Here is an 18,272-nt window from a genome sequence, read left to right on the forward strand (position 1 = left end):
ATCGACAAGAACCAAATGTCCAAGATTCAGTAACCAGTCATGACTTCTAGGTCTGGAAAAAGGGGCTGCCTGTGATGTCCGCCCCAGTACCTTGGTTGCTGATGTCCAGCACTAACAGAGGACACAGGCAATGGCTTTACTTCCCATGTACCCAAGATCTGAAGAATCACCTAGAAATCCCCCACTAGATCCCAGAGGACTGGCTGAAGATCCTATCACTACCACAGCAAAGTCAAAGGATGAAGACACACTTATTTGGGAAACACTGTAATAATAAAGGATTAGACGATTTCATACTTTCACATGTGAAATTGCAATTAAACTATACATGCACAGTACTATGTTATTTTGGTAATACAGGGACATGATTTAATGATTCTAAGGATTTTTTTTGTAGGTTTTTTTTTTACAAGTCAGGTGCCATAAACATTCAAATAATCCATCTTTTAAAAAGTACGTTTACAACATCAAAAGAATTAAGATGAAATATAAACCTTTCTACTTACAATTTTTATACAGATTAACCAAATCACAAATACCACAAATAAATGTTAAATTTAACAATATAATGAATAAACATTCAGATTCTTAATAAAATCTTCCTTTAACATTTTTTAAAACTTACCATTATACTAAATAATCTATGCAGAGTTTTGGGGTACAATACCAAGAAGGCACCAACAGTACAAAGCAGATACAAAGCAGTTTCAGAACTTTCTGGAGTGCTCTACACGGATAAATGGCACAAAAAAGGCAACAAGCTTTAGGCGAACCTGCTGCAACCCTAGCAACTTCGCTCTGAATTCCCAGTTGGTTGTTGCTGTTCCATCCTGTTGAGCTGGATGACAATGAGAGAAGCCACACCATTACTCCACTTTTACACGCTGCTCGTCTGTGCTACAGGAATATCATGTTTCAGAATACCAGCACAACAATTTTAAAGCGCAAGTGCTTTAAAAATGTACAAGCAAAAGGATTGCTCAGATTTTCAAAACCACTACATTTACAAAAATATTTCCCTTAAACTTGGGATTGCTCCAAAACATTGATTTACAAATATAAAAGTATTATGGAAGGAACCAAAGCATGAGTGTGCATGTATGTACACTGACATACTGTTACCATACTATATAAAAGTTACCAATTTAAAAACCATATTAACATATAAGTAAATAAAGATGAAAGTCTTCTCTGAATGATCTGAATATTATGCGGCATGCGGTGTGGGAGGATTACTTTTGACTCCTCAGGGACAACCACTGGTAAGCTACATGTAGCTTCCCCAAACTGATGGCTACCTCCACACCCACTGCCTGTGCCCAAAAGCAGCAGGAACGAGTAGGTGTCAGATGAACGTGAACACACCGCGCACAGTGCACTGCACACAGAACGTGATATTCTTCTACACAGACACCACAACAGTCTGTGTCTCAGTTAGCTTCAAAGACCTGGATTAGGGCAGAGTCCTGACAATGTGTCTGCATGCATCTATGCCACTGGCTTGTTGGGTGTCTGTTTCATACCAATGAAAGGACTAGAATGTTTCAACAGGAATTTTTTGCTTACATTTTAGACACCAAAAAAAGCTATCTGTCTGAAAACTTATCAGAGCATATTGATAATGGAGGTGTTGGTATCACCAACGTGAACTGAGATGACCTAATATGTACATCTTTAGAAATGTAAGAAGAGCCAAGCTGTAAGATGAGTCTATCACACATATTAACTAGTAGTTTTCATAGGTACCTTGGTTATGACAATTTTCTGACCTGTTAAATTACATTTGGCATGGTATTAATGACACAGCATGGGGTTAGCGTGATTCTAGAATGCAGTGAGTGGTTTCATGCCAATCTGACTCTACAGTGCCAGCAAGGGAAATGTCAAAGAGCTCGAAGTCCCTGGATATTAGTAGCTATAGTTTTCTATTTAGAAGAGGATTGCAAATTAACCTCATAGTAATATTAACATTCCATTTAAAAAGTACAAAGAAATAAGAGTAATAAAACTGTCAATGCTCTTTTTAAAATGAAAACAGACTTATTAATCAATGTATCAAATAACAGTCAAATCTCTGTATCCTGTCAATGCTGGGTGGACCTTCACATGGTGGCTCTGAGTGTGGAAGTGATAAATAAGCATGTATTTCAATAGGGCAAGAATCAAGATGTGATTCTGATTTCTGAGGATGAGTCGGCATCCTTCCTTAGCCACATGAGGTGTGAGTGTCAGCACCCTGGGCCGGGTGGCGTGTGCCACATGATGCTGGGTAGTCCTTCCCAGCACTCAGCTGTGCCCAGCAGCAGCTATGGGGTACACAGCCAGGTCCTCTTTAGAGGGAACCAGAGATTCCAACCTGAGATGTTTAGGCTTCATCATTGGGGTTTGACAGATTAATCTGAACAAAAGAACATGCCAGAATTACCTGCTGTGCAGCAGAGGGGAAAAGAACCTTTATAAGCCATCTTACATAAACTGAAGTGTGGGGCAGTGCTGGGATGTGAAATGGAGGCCCATTAGCATTTCTGGTTGAAGTACAAACTGAATCTGACTGTCCACTCAGACACATTGGTCCAGAGGAAATCAACACTGAATCTTAACATGAATGTGAAGATAAAGATGTACATTTATTTCCATGAATTACAAGTGCAGTGCTGTTCATATTAGCAGGCAATCTTTATATAACCCATTCTCCATTGCTGTCAAAAACAAACAAGAAAAAGGACAGCTGAGAAATGAAAAGCTAAAAATAGAATTTTTTTCCTAAATGATCTGCTGGATAGCATTTTCTGTGGAACACAACTCAGAGGTAACAATAGATTTTTCGTTTCAATCATAGGCATGTGGCACTTGGACAGTCATCTCTGCACAGAAAGCTGTAACAGTCATGCGAGGGTACAGTAATTACTGAACAAGGCAAATTTCTCACCACAGAGAGCAGTGGGGGAGTCAGGAGGCACCGCACTGGGACAGAACACCGAGTCAACTCCACAGTACACAGTGGCAGGAACAAGTACTTAAAGAGTTCAGGAAAATATGAGAGAGCTCTGAACATGACTTAGTGCTAGCTTTTTCTGATGTTCTTAACTCAGCAGTTCAGAAATATTTGAGAGTACTTGACGACAGAACAGTGCTTCATGTCATGAGCTCATGAAGGCTTTATTATAAATTGTTATATCGTAGGTTGAAAATGAACTTGAGATGCTGACATGCTGTAGAAGGAAAAAGGATTGTACACTTTCTCATTTAAAGACGCAGTGTTCCTCTCTGCTAAATTCTCAGGCATTGAACGTGGTTACTAAAACAGACACTATTGTGAAGCAGCTCGGGGCATATGTGCACCAGGGTGTGGTGCTCCACGTGGGACATCTGGGTCAGTGTGCTGACCACTGCTCCAGAAACTTTCCCCAGTTCAGTGCTTTAACTTTGGTGAGTCTGTCACCAAATGCTGAGCACAACTGCCACTTTATATCTTTTTGTGCAGGTCTTGCAAACACTGAGTACTGCACATAATGCATTTTGGCAAAAGTTACACTTTTATAAATAAATGATATAAGTAACCACAGTAAATCTGCAGAAAGACATTGCTGAGTGCAGTACTTTTTTGTTTAGAAGAATGATTAACTTTTCTAAAATCTGGGCAAACTGTACATATCTTAAATATGTTAGTGACTAGCACGATATGAGAAAAGACATGAGTGCTTCCAAAGGTTTCCAAGGCAGAAGCACTTGTTGCAGGCTGCAATGCCATCCAAAGTATCTCCACAAGCTCCAGCTCTGGGGAGACAGTTACAGACAACAGGGGAAGTGCAAATTCGGGGCCATCACTGACTTAAAGTGCCCTAGGTAGGACTTTCCTATCATAAGTAAGATGTCAGCGACTGCAGCCAGTCTGGAAAGACTTGCTCTGCTGAGGCTACCTGGGTTAGCAGGGCGTCACATAGAGAGGATTCAGGAGAGGGGGAACCACTGCATCTTTCAAACCAGAAAGTGGTAAGTGACTAAAGCAACAGTAAGCAGTAGGTGCACTGAAAGTACATACTGTCGCAGGTCACTGGTGGGTGACACACACAGGGGTGCCAGGAGAAATTCTGTGGACTGAAGGAATTCTTTGAAAGCATAAAAGCCACAACTACCAGAAACCACCCCTCTGAATGGCTCAAAGGAGTCAAAGTGGATAAAGTCGCCACAGGCTGGAGGCAGGAACAGGGGTCAAGAACTGGGAAGAAGAACATTGATGTCTGAGCACGTCCAGTCCTCTGAACCCATGTCCTGTAAAAACACAGACAAACCTAGGAGTTAGTACTCAGCCATGTTAAAACATCAGCAGTAGCTTACAAAATGGAAAAGTGAAAAGAATGAACCACATTAAAAGGTCATTATCAACATTGTGAAACAGAAAAGTCCACAAGGAAAGGGGAGAAATACTCTTTGACAAAAGGTCACTTTACTTACATGCACCTGGGCATATGTAACAGTATCAGTTCTGACAGCGCTAGGGCTCTGCCCTTACTTGACAGGTACCTTCCTCAAACAGCTATCAAGAGGCTGTTTCCACAACACTCATACAGAAGACACATGTACACACACATTCACAGCTAAGGTTAGCATCTGTATTTCTAAACTGCCCTTTATTAGCCACATAGTGCCCACTCCTCCAACAGTAGAATTAGGGGGTAAGGGGTTTTATAAAAGAACGTGGTTTTATGGGGGAAAAAGTCTGTCTCCTATTCTTAGCAAGTCTCTTTCTGACTGTATGACAATGCAGGACAAAGTCAACTGCACAGGCAGTGGAATGTGGGCTCTTAATAATGCTCAAGCTTTCTCTAACTGAGAGCAAAACCAAAGGTGGTAGGCTGGGAATCTGGGAAGGCAAGGAGCACTAGGGCTGGCTCCCAATGGTGGGAAGTAGTGCAAGATCACCCAGGTCAGAGGGGACCTGATGGCTACCTTCCTAGCAGCTTTCATGTGTGGCCTACTTACTCTTGGGGAAGGCCCACTTGGTTCTCCGGGGGTTTGTACAGGTACCTACAAGAAGCCCACCAGCAGCACCGTCCCAGGAAAGCACAAGCAGCTCTAACAGTTGTTTTTCTTCTCTCTTTTTTTTTTTTCAGTACTAGGGATTGAACCCAACAGTGCTCTACCACTGAAGTATATCCCCACACATATGTGAGACATTTTAGTCTAACATGCCCAGGCTAGCCCTGAACTTCCCATTCTCCTGCCTAAACCTCCTGAGGTGTGTGCTACTCTTCCCAGAAGTAATGTCTATTTTTACTCAAAGAAGTTATATTCCAAATTAAATCTACTCTAACCATAGGCTAATGGGTCTCAGCCATAAGCATCTTTTTTTTTTTTTGGTACCGGGGATTGAACTCAGGTCCTTGCGCTTGCACAGCAGGTGACGAAACCACTGAGCTAAATCCCCGGCCCCAGCCATAAGCATCTTGAGGGCCCGTTAAACCTCGGGTTGCTGGAGGTGGTTATAAATGGACCACAGTTGGGCAACCATTGCCCCAAAATATCCATTGAATTTAATAGGGTAACTTCATTAAGTATCTGTTTTGTACTATCCCTGAGAAGTGATGACACTGCCAGAGATAATGTGGTTCTGATGAGGAATTCTGGTTTAGACCAGAATGCTGGTACAGGGACCACATATCAAAATGCCAACAAAACAGATCCTTCTTTTTGGAGATCTTTATTGTCCTGCATAAAAACCTATCTCACTTTAATATTTTACAAAGTGGCTTCAGGGCTACGACTTTCAACTGTGACTCGAGTTAGGACAGGAAGGATGGGTCATGGCCCAACTATGGATTAGGAGAGAGGCTAAGGTGGAAGTGGCCCCTGCCATTTAGAGGTACATGTCATGAGCTGCAGTCAAACCTACTGGCTGGCAGAAATTAAAACTGCCCTAAAATGCTTCTGTCTTCTGGGAAACCAAAAGGAGATAAGGTTAATGACCCTAGTGATCAATCTACTTGAGAAAATTCACAAACGGGCAGATGAGGAAGAAAGATGAGCACCTAATTCCACCTGCACAGCCTCCTGGATTGGGGACTAATGAGACAGGGCTGGGTGAGGACAAGGCTTGTCATAGGTATTGAGCACTTTCATTTTTTGGTCATTGCAACTATTTCCACAAGCAAAATACAATGAAATACTGTGATCCTTTAAGAACTCCCAGGCCAACATGAGGGACATCACTAACACATGGCCCCCCAGCAAGCAGAGGTCCCTTCTGAGGTTCCCATATCAAAAGAGTCCCTTTGGTATGGGAATGTTTTCCGGTCCTTTCCTACTGCAGCTAAGTGTTTGATCATCACTGTTCTCTAATGTCTCTGTGTGGCACAATTTGTAGCCTCTGATCTCTGGTCTGAAGGTTGGGGAACTTAGGAACAATGATCTTTAGTGTTCCAGACATGTTCCGAGACCTTTCTGAGAGAGCAAGGGTAGTTGGAAGAAGTGTGCAGGGATCACAAAAAAAATGGCATTCTGGTCTAAAGTGCCTGGATCCTCTGCCTAATCTTGTACTGATGTATAATCTCAGTAAAAAGCTTAGATATGCCATGGTATGTGCACTAACTTCAGAGAATGCTGTTGTGATCACCAAAATGAAATGTTTGTGGAAGAACCTGGCCGGTAGGTTAATAAATGCTCTCAGGCCCACCTTCCACTAGATTCATTTTTATATTCTAGATGACTAAATTCTAAATCAGGCTAGATGAAATGGACCAAAAAAATTAGACGGGTTGATGGAGGAACAGATGGGCAGATAGATGAGAAAACAAATATAGTAAAATGTTAATTATAGAATCTAGGTGGTGAGAATATGGGTGTTTTATTTAAAATTCTTTCAACTTTTCGGAATAGTTGAAAACTGTCATTAAACAACATTGGAAAAAAAAGCTACACTTTAGTTATGAACTAAAGTGTTTTCTGTTTTTTTTTTTTTTTTTTTAAACCGGGAATTGAACTCAGGACCTTGCGCTTGCCAGGCAGGCTCGGAGTCAGTGAGCTTAATCCCAGGGCCCTAAACATCTGTTCTTTATATACACCAGAAACAAATGAGCAGCACACAGAAGTGACTTCCTTGCCACACCTGGGTTCTCACAGTTGGGTGCATCCCAATGGGAATCTCAGTCCCTCTCTGTAATGTGGATTTCAAGAGATAGTCACCCTGCTTGTGCAGCCCCAGGGACACCCTGGCCTCTGTCTGGCTCCTCTCTGTGCTGCTGAGATGCCTTTCTCTCCAGTGACCTGGCAAGACCTCCCATGGGTGCCTGCTCATTGAGGTTCTCCTATAGTCTCACTGACTCAGTCACCCAAGCCAACACTTCAGGATAGGCAACTACCTGTGAGGGAGCTGGGCTCCTTAGTGAAGTGAGGGAGGGCTATGTTCCTTACAGCTTGGTCCTCACTGTGGCGTCCTCCTACTCTGTTGTAGCCTGTGCTTACATGCTGACTTATGGTTCATTATTACTGCACAACAAAGAGCTCCTGAGCCTCAGGATCAGCTCAGCATAACTACCTTGTTCTGTAATCCTCAATCTTACTGTTTGGGGTCTGCTGTGTCTACATCCATCTCTGCTACAACCTCCAATAATACACATACTCCTTACTGCTTACCTGTTTCCTACTATTAAGCTGCTAGACAACAAAGCCTGGGTCTTACTCATCTTTGTTTCCCTCCTACCTGGGACCAGGAAGTGCTCAATGCTGACTAAATGATTTATGGGAAAAAATTATTCTCATGTTAACCCCAGATGCCCTTCCATACTACATGGCCAGAGGTGCTCTGCTTGTATGGCTTTTTCTCTGCTAAACTGGGTCTCCTTGGAGGTCATACATAAGCCTGCCTGTCCTGCTTAGTTCTTGTATCTGATGTATTATCTAGTCCACACTAGGGAGTTCACATGTTTGAACTAACACAAGGATGATGAGGGCAAATTGAGGACTACTGACCAGCTTAAAGAACATAACCTGGCCTGGAAAGCAAAAGGTTCTGAGTTTGATCCCCAGTACCAACCCCCCACCCCCGCAAAAAAAAAAAAAACCTGTGAAAGGAATTGTGAAGAAGGGGAACAGAAGCTTCTCAGCTCAACCTTTTGGCCAGGGGGTGGCAAACTTGTTCTTTAAAGTGTCAGAGAGTAAATGTCTTCAGCCTTGCAGGCCATTTTAAGTCTCTGCCATGACTACCTCATCTGCTGTCATAGAGAAAAAGGAGCCACAGGCAGGCAACCTGGGAGCAGACACAACCTATAACAGTAGGCAGCAATCTAATTAGGTCTAGTCAATCTGACCTGGTAAATAGGCTTGCAGTCCCATCATACAGCCCTCCTCTCAACAGGAGACTGGAGACTGACTCCTTTTTTTTGGGAAAATAGTGAACCCTGACACCCACACTTCCTAGAAAGCTCAAGACACCACCCTGCCCCACCACCCCAAGCCAAGGGAGAGGGGCTACTGGGAAAGAGACAAGCTACACCATGAGCATCTCCCAGAAGAGTCAGGGAAGAAGCTCCACGTGACTGACTTTACATCAGTGAGTGACCATGAAAGTCACTGCATGGGGCAAATGCAAGAGACTGTTACATTTATATGGTTGTTAGGATGAATGAACCTAACTGGTCAGACTGCTCCTCTGTTCCTCAGTGGCCTTTTTACATCTGGCTCTTTCTCCTAGGCTGGCTTATGGCTCACCTCATGTCCCATAAGCACGTGCTGCCTTGGTGCTTTACTTTTTGAGTTTTTTTTTTTTTTTTCCTTGACAAATTTTTCACGTTCCTTTTTTTTTGGGGTACCGGGAACAGACTCAGGACCTTGAGCTTGCGAGGCAGGCAGCGGAAGCACTGAGCTAAATCCCCAGCCCTTCGCATTCCTTTTAATTGCTGTCTACATATCTTCATAACTTCTATTTAACTTTATTAATCACATTACAAATTTGAGTTTGTCTTTGAGGGTGTGTGCAGTGTCACCAGTGGCAGCCTCACCCCACCCCCAACCTGCCCCTAGTTGCTAGATTTAGAAATTTGGGAGTCTTTCCACCTTTGTTTTTCCTGCATTCTCTTGAATCCACAGCTTCTCTTCACCACAGCCAGTCCATAGTTCTGGTCCCTTTGTTGTAGAAAAGCACTGTTTTCCACTGACCTTGGACCCAAACTTACTTCATTCTAATCTCATCTGCTCTAATGTCAAACTTCTTCTGAAAACAACCATTTCTTTCCCCTAAATTATTTGTGTCTATTCCCTTCCCAACTCCCAGTTTTCCCCTGGTGCCTGGCATCAGGGATCTGTGCTCTGAGGATGTGTGTCTATTCTGTTTTTTCCAGTACCAGGAATCAAACTCAGGACCTTGTACTTGCCAGGCAGGTGCAGCACCACTGAGCTTAAACCCCAGCCCCTGGCCATGTCTACTCTCGAGTCACATCTACTTGTCTCTGATTCCTTGTTCTCAGTAGTGGGAGCTATAAGCCTGGGAACTCTGACCATGGGGTGTGCTCAAAGATCAGTCTGCCACTTGGAGGACATAGCTGCCTTTCTAAATAGAAATCCAGCTCCTCTTCTTGGAAAGCAGCAAACCCTGATATCCCCATTTCCTAGCAAGAATAAGTTATCCCTATACATACCCACTTCATACTATAAATCTCCTTAAAAAGAAGTGAAGTTGTGGAAACCTGTGTCTTCTTGAGACATCTATGCATCTTCCTTTGGCTATTTTTTCTATATATATAGTCTAAGATCTATATTCTCAATTCTTTTTTTTTGGTACCGTGGATCAAACTCGGGTCCTTGCGCTTGCGCAGCAGGCTGCAAAACCACTGAGCTAAATCCCTGGCCCTTATATTCTCAATTCTTAGAGAAAAATCTTAGGGGGCTGGGAGTGTAGCTCAGCAACAAAGTGCTTGGCTAAGCATGCATAAAGCCTTCAGTTCAAGCCTCAGCACAGGGTATGGGGTAGAGGAGAGTTCTAGGGTCCCCAAAATTATACATTAGAATTTCTTAACATTAAAAATGTCTTAAATAAAAACTAAATTTTTTTTAGGAATGCAGACCTCAGTCTTATTCCTTCCTATAAATTTACTTTGATACACACACAAAAAAATTAGCTTTCGGTAAGTCCCTCCTTCCTAAACACTAAATCTTGCTGTAGATAATATTTTTAAACCCTGACAATTTAATTTCACATTAATTTCTTTCTTCCTTTTTTTTTTTTTTTGTGGTACCGGGGATTGAACTCGGGATCTGGGGTTTCGAGGCAGGTGACAGAACCACTGAGCCAAATCCCTGGCCCCAATTTCAATTAATTTCATGTCTTTGTAATCCATAGGTCTATATAAACTGCCAGAAATTAAAGGATTCCAAGTTTTGATCAGTGGTGAAAGACAAAGTGTAATTTCTACAGTTTTAAATCGTGAAGCAATCAGTATAAAAGCTATATTCAACCAAAGAGGATTACACTGAATTCTTTTTCCTTTCTCATGACATTTAAATTAATTGTATGGTTAAAGCTCCAGGTACCTGACAAATTTAAGATCTGTATCCTGGCTGGAATCTAGCAGTCTCTTCAAAAATGAGTTCTTTGAGCTTTTCCTTAGGCAAGTCATCCAATTCCATGTCAAACTTGAATGGTGCTTCAGCAATGGGCTTTAAGAGAAAATAAAACATTTAATAGTCAGAAGTTGTTATGGTAAAGGTAGTAATTTACTGATTTACAAAATGACTCTTACACTCTGAAATTTATACAACAGGACAGATGTCTCATAAAACCTAAGTACTCCAGTCCTGGGGTTGTAGCTCAGTGCTAAGAGTGTATGCTTAGTAGTATATGTGCGGTCCCAGGTTTGACCCCAGCACCCCCCCGCCCATCTCAGAGTGTTGATAAGCATCTATGCACACTTGTGTCCAACTCCTGAAAGCACCCTTCTCGTAAACAATAAATAGGCTGGAGATGCAGCTCAAGTTATATAGAGTACTTGCCTAGCATGCACAAGGCCATGAGTTCTGTCTCTAACACTGCAGGGAGGGAGAAGAAGAGCCCCTTGCCCTCTCCATACTCCACATTGGTACAGCTACTCCTCTTTATGCACTGTCCTGGTCTCCACCTGCGCAGGGAGCCTGGGGGGCAGGAGTTTCAAGCTATACCCACAATGCTCATCTTCAAAGCAGAGGAGGTGGATGTGTTTTGGAGGACCAGATATGATACCATGCATCTCTCAGGAAAATCTGCACAGGACATGGTTAGGCCTGCTGCTGGCTGGTTTATATGCTTTTGGAAGCAGCCAGCAGCATGAGCTCTTACCTCATCACTTGGGTCATAATACTGCTCCAGATATGGGTGGGCTAGAGCTTGTTCAACCTCAATCCTCTTGTGAGGATTGAATGTCAACATTTTGTCCAGTAAGTCCAGAGCTACAAAGACAAAGGTTTTCAGTGGTAAGAAGCAGAGGCAGCAGTCACCAAAGGGTTTTACATTTCCTGTTTAACAACCCACAAAACAACAGAGCAAAGCATCGTCGTAAGGTGAGCAGCCAGCAGAGAGCACCTATTGTATGTCTCTCCAGCCTGTGTGAACACAGAAGCTGACCAGCTGACAGATACACATCCCAATGCTCCTAAAAGTAAAACATTATTGTTCTGGAGAAGAGGTAGCTACAGAGGGTTCTTTAAAACACTGAGGTGGAAGCAGGAGGATTCCAAGTTCAAGCCCCAGCTGGGCAACTTAGCAAAAACTTGTCTCAAAAACAGAAAAAGAGATGGCCATGTAGCCCAGTGCAAAGGTCCTAGGTTCAATCTTTAGTACAGTAACAAAAGACCAAACCAAAACATTGTTTCCATTTATTTACACTCAGGCCAGTGTTTTTCAACTTGAGTAGTAGGCCCTTCAAATTAAATCCTATCAGGAGTCCTAAGATAGGGAATAGATAAAAGGCTCTATCCCAACACTTTCAGTCCTAGATCATAGTCCTTTCGGTCCTAAGGCACCCCTGAAAAATCTAAGGCTTAGATCTAAAAGCCAGCTGCAAATCTGAAAAGCTAACAGTCAATAAGCACAAATTTTTAGAGAATATATGGGGATCTACTTAATGAAGCTTCTTTTTTTGGTGCTATGGGGGATTGAAACCAGGGACTCCATACATGCTAGGTAAGCACTGTATTGCTAAACGATAACCCCAGGGGAAGCCTATTTTCTTAAAATAATTTTTTTTTATTTTAGTTTTTTTTAAGACAGGCTCTTGCTGTGTAGCCCAGGTTAGCCTCAAACTCTTAGTGATTCTCCTGCCTCAGCCTTCCAAGTGCTGCAATTACAGGGGTGCGCCACCACTCAGCCTAACATGATTATTTTGGTAGGTAAGTTGTTTGCAGATGACAACAACCTCACCCAATCTACAAATTAGCACAAGCTATTAATTCCTATTAGAATATAAAAAATATACTGTAATAACCAAAATGTATTTGGTATAATTTAATATTAATGATCAACTTGAAGAATCAGTTCTAGCTTACATTTAAGAAGAAAGTTTTTTTTTTTTGGTATCGGGGATCAAACTCAGGACCTTGCACTTGCACGGCAGGCACAGCACCACTGAGCTAAATCCCCGGCCCAAGAAGAAAGTTTTAATCATTTAAAAATGTTCAACCCTCGAGAGCAAACCAGTAAACCTTCCAAAGTGACTGTTTCTGTGCTATGCGGCAGGTACCTTGCTGCTGGAGGTTACATAAGGGTGTGCACGTGCATGTGTTTATGCTTGTTGTATGCATGTGTGTATTTTGTGCAGAAGCTTTTTTTTTTTTTTTGGTCCAGGGATCGAACTTGGGACCTTTCGCTTGTGAGCCAGGCACTGGAACCATTGAGCTAAATCCCGGCCCTGCATGTGTGTATTCTTAGTTCTGGCTCCCATTTTTTTTTTTTTTTTTGGTACTAGGGACTGAACTCAGGACCTTGCGCCTGCAAGGCAGGCACGGTGCTACTGAGCTAAATCCTGGCCCTGGCTCCCATTTTTTTTGACATCCTTTATTGCACGCCACCAAAGGACCACCCCCGATTTTTAAGATACGAGGAAATAATAAATATAGCAAGCTACATGTTGGATATATGAAATTCCAGATAACAGCACATTTTTCTTACCCAGAATGTATATGTTTTTTTTTTAAAGTTTGTAATATGTTTCAAAAAATTTGTGCTTCCATCTATAATCTTTCTTCTTCTTTTTTTTTTTCCGTACAAGGGATTGAACTCGGGACCTTGAGCTTGCAAGGCAGGTGGCGGCACCACTGGGCTAAATCCCCAGCCCTATAATCTTTTCAATACACAATCCTGACCATATCTTAGGAAATTATGGAATAAATGACACTTTGCTTTGTAAGCTAAAGAACTTTTTGGAGCAGAGAAAGTTCTCCCAATAGGTTTGGCATTGATGGAAGCAGAGCGTAGTCAGCAGAGGTGTTTGTGCCTACAGCTGTGACACAGGATATATAAGCTGGTGAGGTTTAGGAAGCAATCCTTTAGATAGTCAGGACCATGTCACACACAGTGGTCAAGAATTGACACACCTCTGGCTCAAATTCTAGTTGCCCCAAATACTTTGGTAAGTAGGTAGACAATGACTTAAGATGTGAGCTCAGCTTTAAATGGTCTAGAACACAGGTAATAAGACCGACCTTCCTGGTCCTGACCACCTCACCACAAAGAGCTCACAGATATTTTCCTAATGATTTTTTTTTGAGAAGCAATTAAATCACTTGGCCTTTTGCCCAGTCAGACACTGTCTACGCAAAGAAAAGCCCAGGAGGATGTGACCACAGATTCTAACAGCATTATTTCTAAGCCATTGTGGGGACACTTATTCCCCACTCACACTTGTACTAAGTAAGGAAGTATTTAGGCAACTAAATATTATTCAGTGTAAGCATTTCTGAAACAAATGTTAGCTCCATCCAGTTAAATTCTAGACCCTTAAACCTACAGGCAAAAATTTCAAAGGAAAATAGCCCCCCACCACTTGAAAAATAACTGGATCTCAGCCTTCTTTCAGTGCCAGTGCTATTTCTGCATTACTCATAGCTACCAAGAGAAAAATGGGAAGTAGCTGGCAGGTGCCGATATCACAGTGAGCATGCCCAGCGCCCCCCTCCTCCCACGCCACACCAAGATCTGCTGTACCACTTAGCATGAATCATGGCTGCCTGTGTACTTACTTGGATACAGTTTATTTCCCTGGAAGTCCATTTGAGGCTGGAATTACATCTGACCATGGTCCATGGGCCCTTTCAGCACCCTATACTTTCTCTTAACTTTAAAGGATACAGAACAACTTCACCCCTGTCCAACCCTTCCACCTATAAGACCTTTTCCCTTTCTATCCTAGCACAGACCCCGGGCAACTATTTAGCACAGCACCTCTTCTGGTCCATCTTGCCTGCTTAGCAGAACTCTGATCCTAGAACATCACTGCAACCTTCATTTCCATCTGCAACTCGAGTTTCTGGGCAGCACCAGAGAAAATGAACTAACTGTACAAACTGCGGCATGGCAACAGTACTCCTTTAATTTTCTAATTTTAGAACCCTTTTATAACTCTTAAACATTACTGAGGATTGATTTTAAAAAGCAGCTTAATCAGCGCACAGCTCAACTGCACAAGCGCCTTCTTTGAGAAAAATCACCTCATTCCATAAGCAGCAGAAATGCTCTAAGCAGGGCCAGGATGTAACTCAGTGGCACCACACCTGCCTGGCAAGAGCAAGGTCCTGAGTTCGATCCTTGGTATCAAAAGAAAACAAAAACCAAACAAAAAGAAATGCTCTAAGTGTACTTCCCATTTTACCATATAGAACGTCATGAAAACAGGTGTTGAGGATGAGATTTAATAAAGCAAGTACTCTTTACTGCTTCATCAAGGACATCCTTCTGTACAACTGGCTTCAGTTTTTTAAGCTTTGAAGAAGTGGCAGTATGGTGCTATGGCCTTGTCCTGGGCCAAGGTGTTGCAGTCTTGCTCATCATTGCTTCAGTATGAGTGCAGATGGCAGCATAGAGAACAGTATAAAGATGCCTTAGTAGTATTGTTAAAACCGTTTTAACTCACAGACACCCTGAAAAGATCCTGGGGACCTCAGAGGGCTAAGCAGCACAATACTGTGAACAGTATCGTGATAAAGACATCACGATTTTCCACTTCATCGAAGTCCTCAACAGCTCCAGGAAAGCCCTAGCTTGCCTCCTCCTCTATTCTAAGAATCTGCCTACTTCACATGGCTTGAATTATGTACCCTTCCTGCCAACCAACCATCACTATTCTCAACAGATCTTACCGACGGTGCTGCTGAGGAAATAGATTTCCAAAAGTGATCTCCCTGGACTATCCTCTCACTCAGCTCTGCTCACAACCTTATTGACACTGCCAAAAAGGAGACATCTCTCCCTATTCAAAGTCAATCCTTCTCTCTCACAGAATTAGAAAAAACAATTTGGAACCAGAAGAGAACTAGAATACCAAAGGCAATTCTGAGTAACAAAGGCAAGGCAGTGACATCACAATCCCTGACTTTAAATTATACTACAAAGGTATGGTGACAAAAACAGCATGGTTCTGGCAAAAAAACAGACCTGAGGATGCAGAAACAACTACAGACATACTCAGCCAATCTTATCTTTGACAAAGGAGCCAAACACCTTCACTGGAAGAAAGATAGCCTCTTTAATAAATGGTGCTGGAAAAACTGGCTTTCCACATGCTGAAGACTGAAACTAGACCCAAATCTTTCACCACACACTAAACTAAAATCAAAATGGATCAAAGATCTAAATATTAAAACAGAACCACTAAATCTGCTGAAGAGAGAATAGGTAGAATGCTTGAGGAGACAGGAGTAGGCAAAGACTTCATGAACAAAACTGAGACTGCACGGGAAATACTATAAACAATCAACAACTGGGACCTCATCTTATTGAAAAGCTTTTGCACAGCAAGAGAAACCACCAACAGAGTGAAGAGACAACCCACAGCGTGGGAAAAAATTTTTACCAGCAATTCATCAGACAAAGGAGTACTACCTAGACTATATAAAGAACTCAAAAAAAATCAGACCCCCCCCCAATTTAAAGACCCAATCCAAAAATAGGCATCTGAAATGAAAAGACACTTCTCAGATGAAAAATTAGAAATAGCAAATGAACATAGGAAAAAATATTCAACATCACGGGTCATTTGTGAAATGCAAATGAAAGCAACACTGAGATTCCATCTCACTCCAGAAAGAATGGCTACTGTCAAGAAATCAACCAATAACAAATGCTAGCAGGTCTGTGGGAAAAGAGGAAGCCTTCTCCATTGTTGGTGGGAGTATAAACTGGTGCAACCACTGTGATAATCAGTGAGGAGATTTCTTAAGAAACTAAAACTAGAGGTTCCATTTGACCCAGCTATATTTCTTCTTGGTATTTGCCTAAAAGAACTAAAGCATCATACCAGGGCAATATATGCACACTCATGTTTATAGCAACACAGTTGCTAGCTAAATCTTGGAAACAGCCCAAATGCCCATCAGCCAACGAGTGGATAAAGATGTGGTTCTTTTTATATAATGGAGCACTACTCTGCCGTAAAGAAGGAAGAGCTTCAGGCATTTATAGCTAAACGGAGGGACCTTGAGACCATACTCCTGAGTGAAATAAATTGGACACCTATGTTTAAACACTGCATTGTTTCTCTGGTGTGAGAAACCGAAAGTAGACTAATAAGGACTAAAATGTATAAAAGATATTGAAAAATGGGAAGAAAATGTTCCAATGGGAAGGGGAACAAGGTAGGAGGGAGGGAGAAAGGAAGGGACAAGAAAAAAAGTGAAAATAGAAGGAAAAAATGGAAATAAAGCTTTTGTACATAGTGAAGGGAGGGGGATTAAGGAGGGGAATGGGGCAAAATAAAATCTATTAAAAAAACAAAAAGAAAAAAACCAAAGTCAACCCTCCTCAATGTGTGGCCAGTCCTACAATCTCTTTTTCTGAGGTTGACCAATTATTTCTGCCTTCACTTTCCATTCCAAACTTCTTACTCCTGCTGTTTAAACTATTCATGTGTGATCAACAACCCTGATTAGAAAACCAATCTACCTTTCTCAGTCTGTATCTTGCTAGACTTTTCTGTTACACAGGTACTCCCTCCCCCACCCCCTTTGCAGTACTGGGGATTGAACCTTGGGCCTCTGTGCTCAAGTTACTTCCACAGCTCTTTAAATAAAAAATTTTTAAAAAAATTTTGAGACAGGGTCTTGCCAAGTTGCCCAGGCTGGGCTCAAACTTTTGATCCTTCTGCTCCAGCCTCCCAGAGTGCTGGGATTACAGACATTCCTTGTTTAACAACTGAGTGATAGCCCTGAGATTAGGTCTGTAAACAAATTGGTTGCTAAATGAGTTGTATATAGTATATACATTACAGTATTCAGAACAAAGAAATGCTTGAAGGAAATTCCTACTTGATAACTTTGCTTTTATTTGTATTCTTACACGAAGTACTGTAATGTGTAACAGAACATAAAACTGCACAGTACAACCAACAAAAATTACAGTTTGAACAAGGTGTACTGTACAAACAAAAGACACTGAGGGAGGCTGTATAAACGAGATGTACGGAACTATACAAAAAAAGAAAAAGACAGGTCATAAGTCCAAGTCATAGGTCCTAAGTTCCAAACAGAATGCCTTGGGGCCTGGGGATTTAGCTCAGTGGTGCTGCTGCCTGCCTTGAAAGTGCAAGGACCCAAGTTCATCCTTGGTACCAAACAAAACAAAACAAAACAAAATAAAACTATGAAAGGAATTACTGAATTTGGGCCGGGGATTTAGCTCAGTGGTTCCGCCTCGAAAATGCAAGGACCCAAGTTCAATCCCCGGTACCAAAAAACAAACAAACAGAATGCCTTCATAATTACTCCGAACAGTTGTTAAAACAGTTATATTGTTAAAAGAGGAATATCTGCATAGGCATGCTCTACCATTCTTGGCTTAGCTCACTTTCTTAAAATGCCATCTTTCACTTCTATGAAATCCCACAACACTAGTTCTCTTCTTTGTTCTATAGCCTTCAAGGATTTCTAATTCTATCCCACTGCCCACTGAAGGTTTGTGTTCTCTAGCTTCTTACAGTCCCATTCCTCAGTGGTGGTGAACCATGGCACATGTGCGGTAGCAGGCCATTTGTATCACTGAAAGCTCTAAAAGGTTCACCATCACTACTCTTATCTCCTCCACCTCCTGTATGACTTCA

General features: G+C 42.0%; 1 protein-coding gene across 1 annotated transcript in view; it reads right to left on the minus strand.

Moving 5' to 3' along the window:
• Nucleotides 1-251: 251 nt before the first annotated feature.
• The window catches only part of Mapk1 (mitogen-activated protein kinase 1), a 93,517-nt gene continuing 75,496 nt past the window's right edge, over nucleotides 252-18,272 (minus strand). Inside the window, exons 7-9 of the mRNA XM_004843322.3 lie at nucleotides 11,306-11,415; nucleotides 10,525-10,650; nucleotides 252-4,272 (exon numbers count right to left, since the gene is read on the minus strand). Coding sequence (XP_004843379.1) covers nucleotides 10,534-10,650; nucleotides 11,306-11,415 — 227 coding nt within the window. The 3' untranslated portion in view covers nucleotides 252-4,272; nucleotides 10,525-10,533. The remainder of the gene's footprint in view (nucleotides 4,273-10,524; nucleotides 10,651-11,305; nucleotides 11,416-18,272) is intronic.

This window comes from Heterocephalus glaber, unplaced genomic scaffold, assembly GCF_053883595.1.
Source record: "Heterocephalus glaber isolate CG9 unplaced genomic scaffold, H.glaber_assembly_v1.0 deba00001687, whole genome shotgun sequence".
NCBI lineage: Eukaryota > Metazoa > Chordata > Mammalia > Rodentia > Bathyergidae > Heterocephalus > Heterocephalus glaber.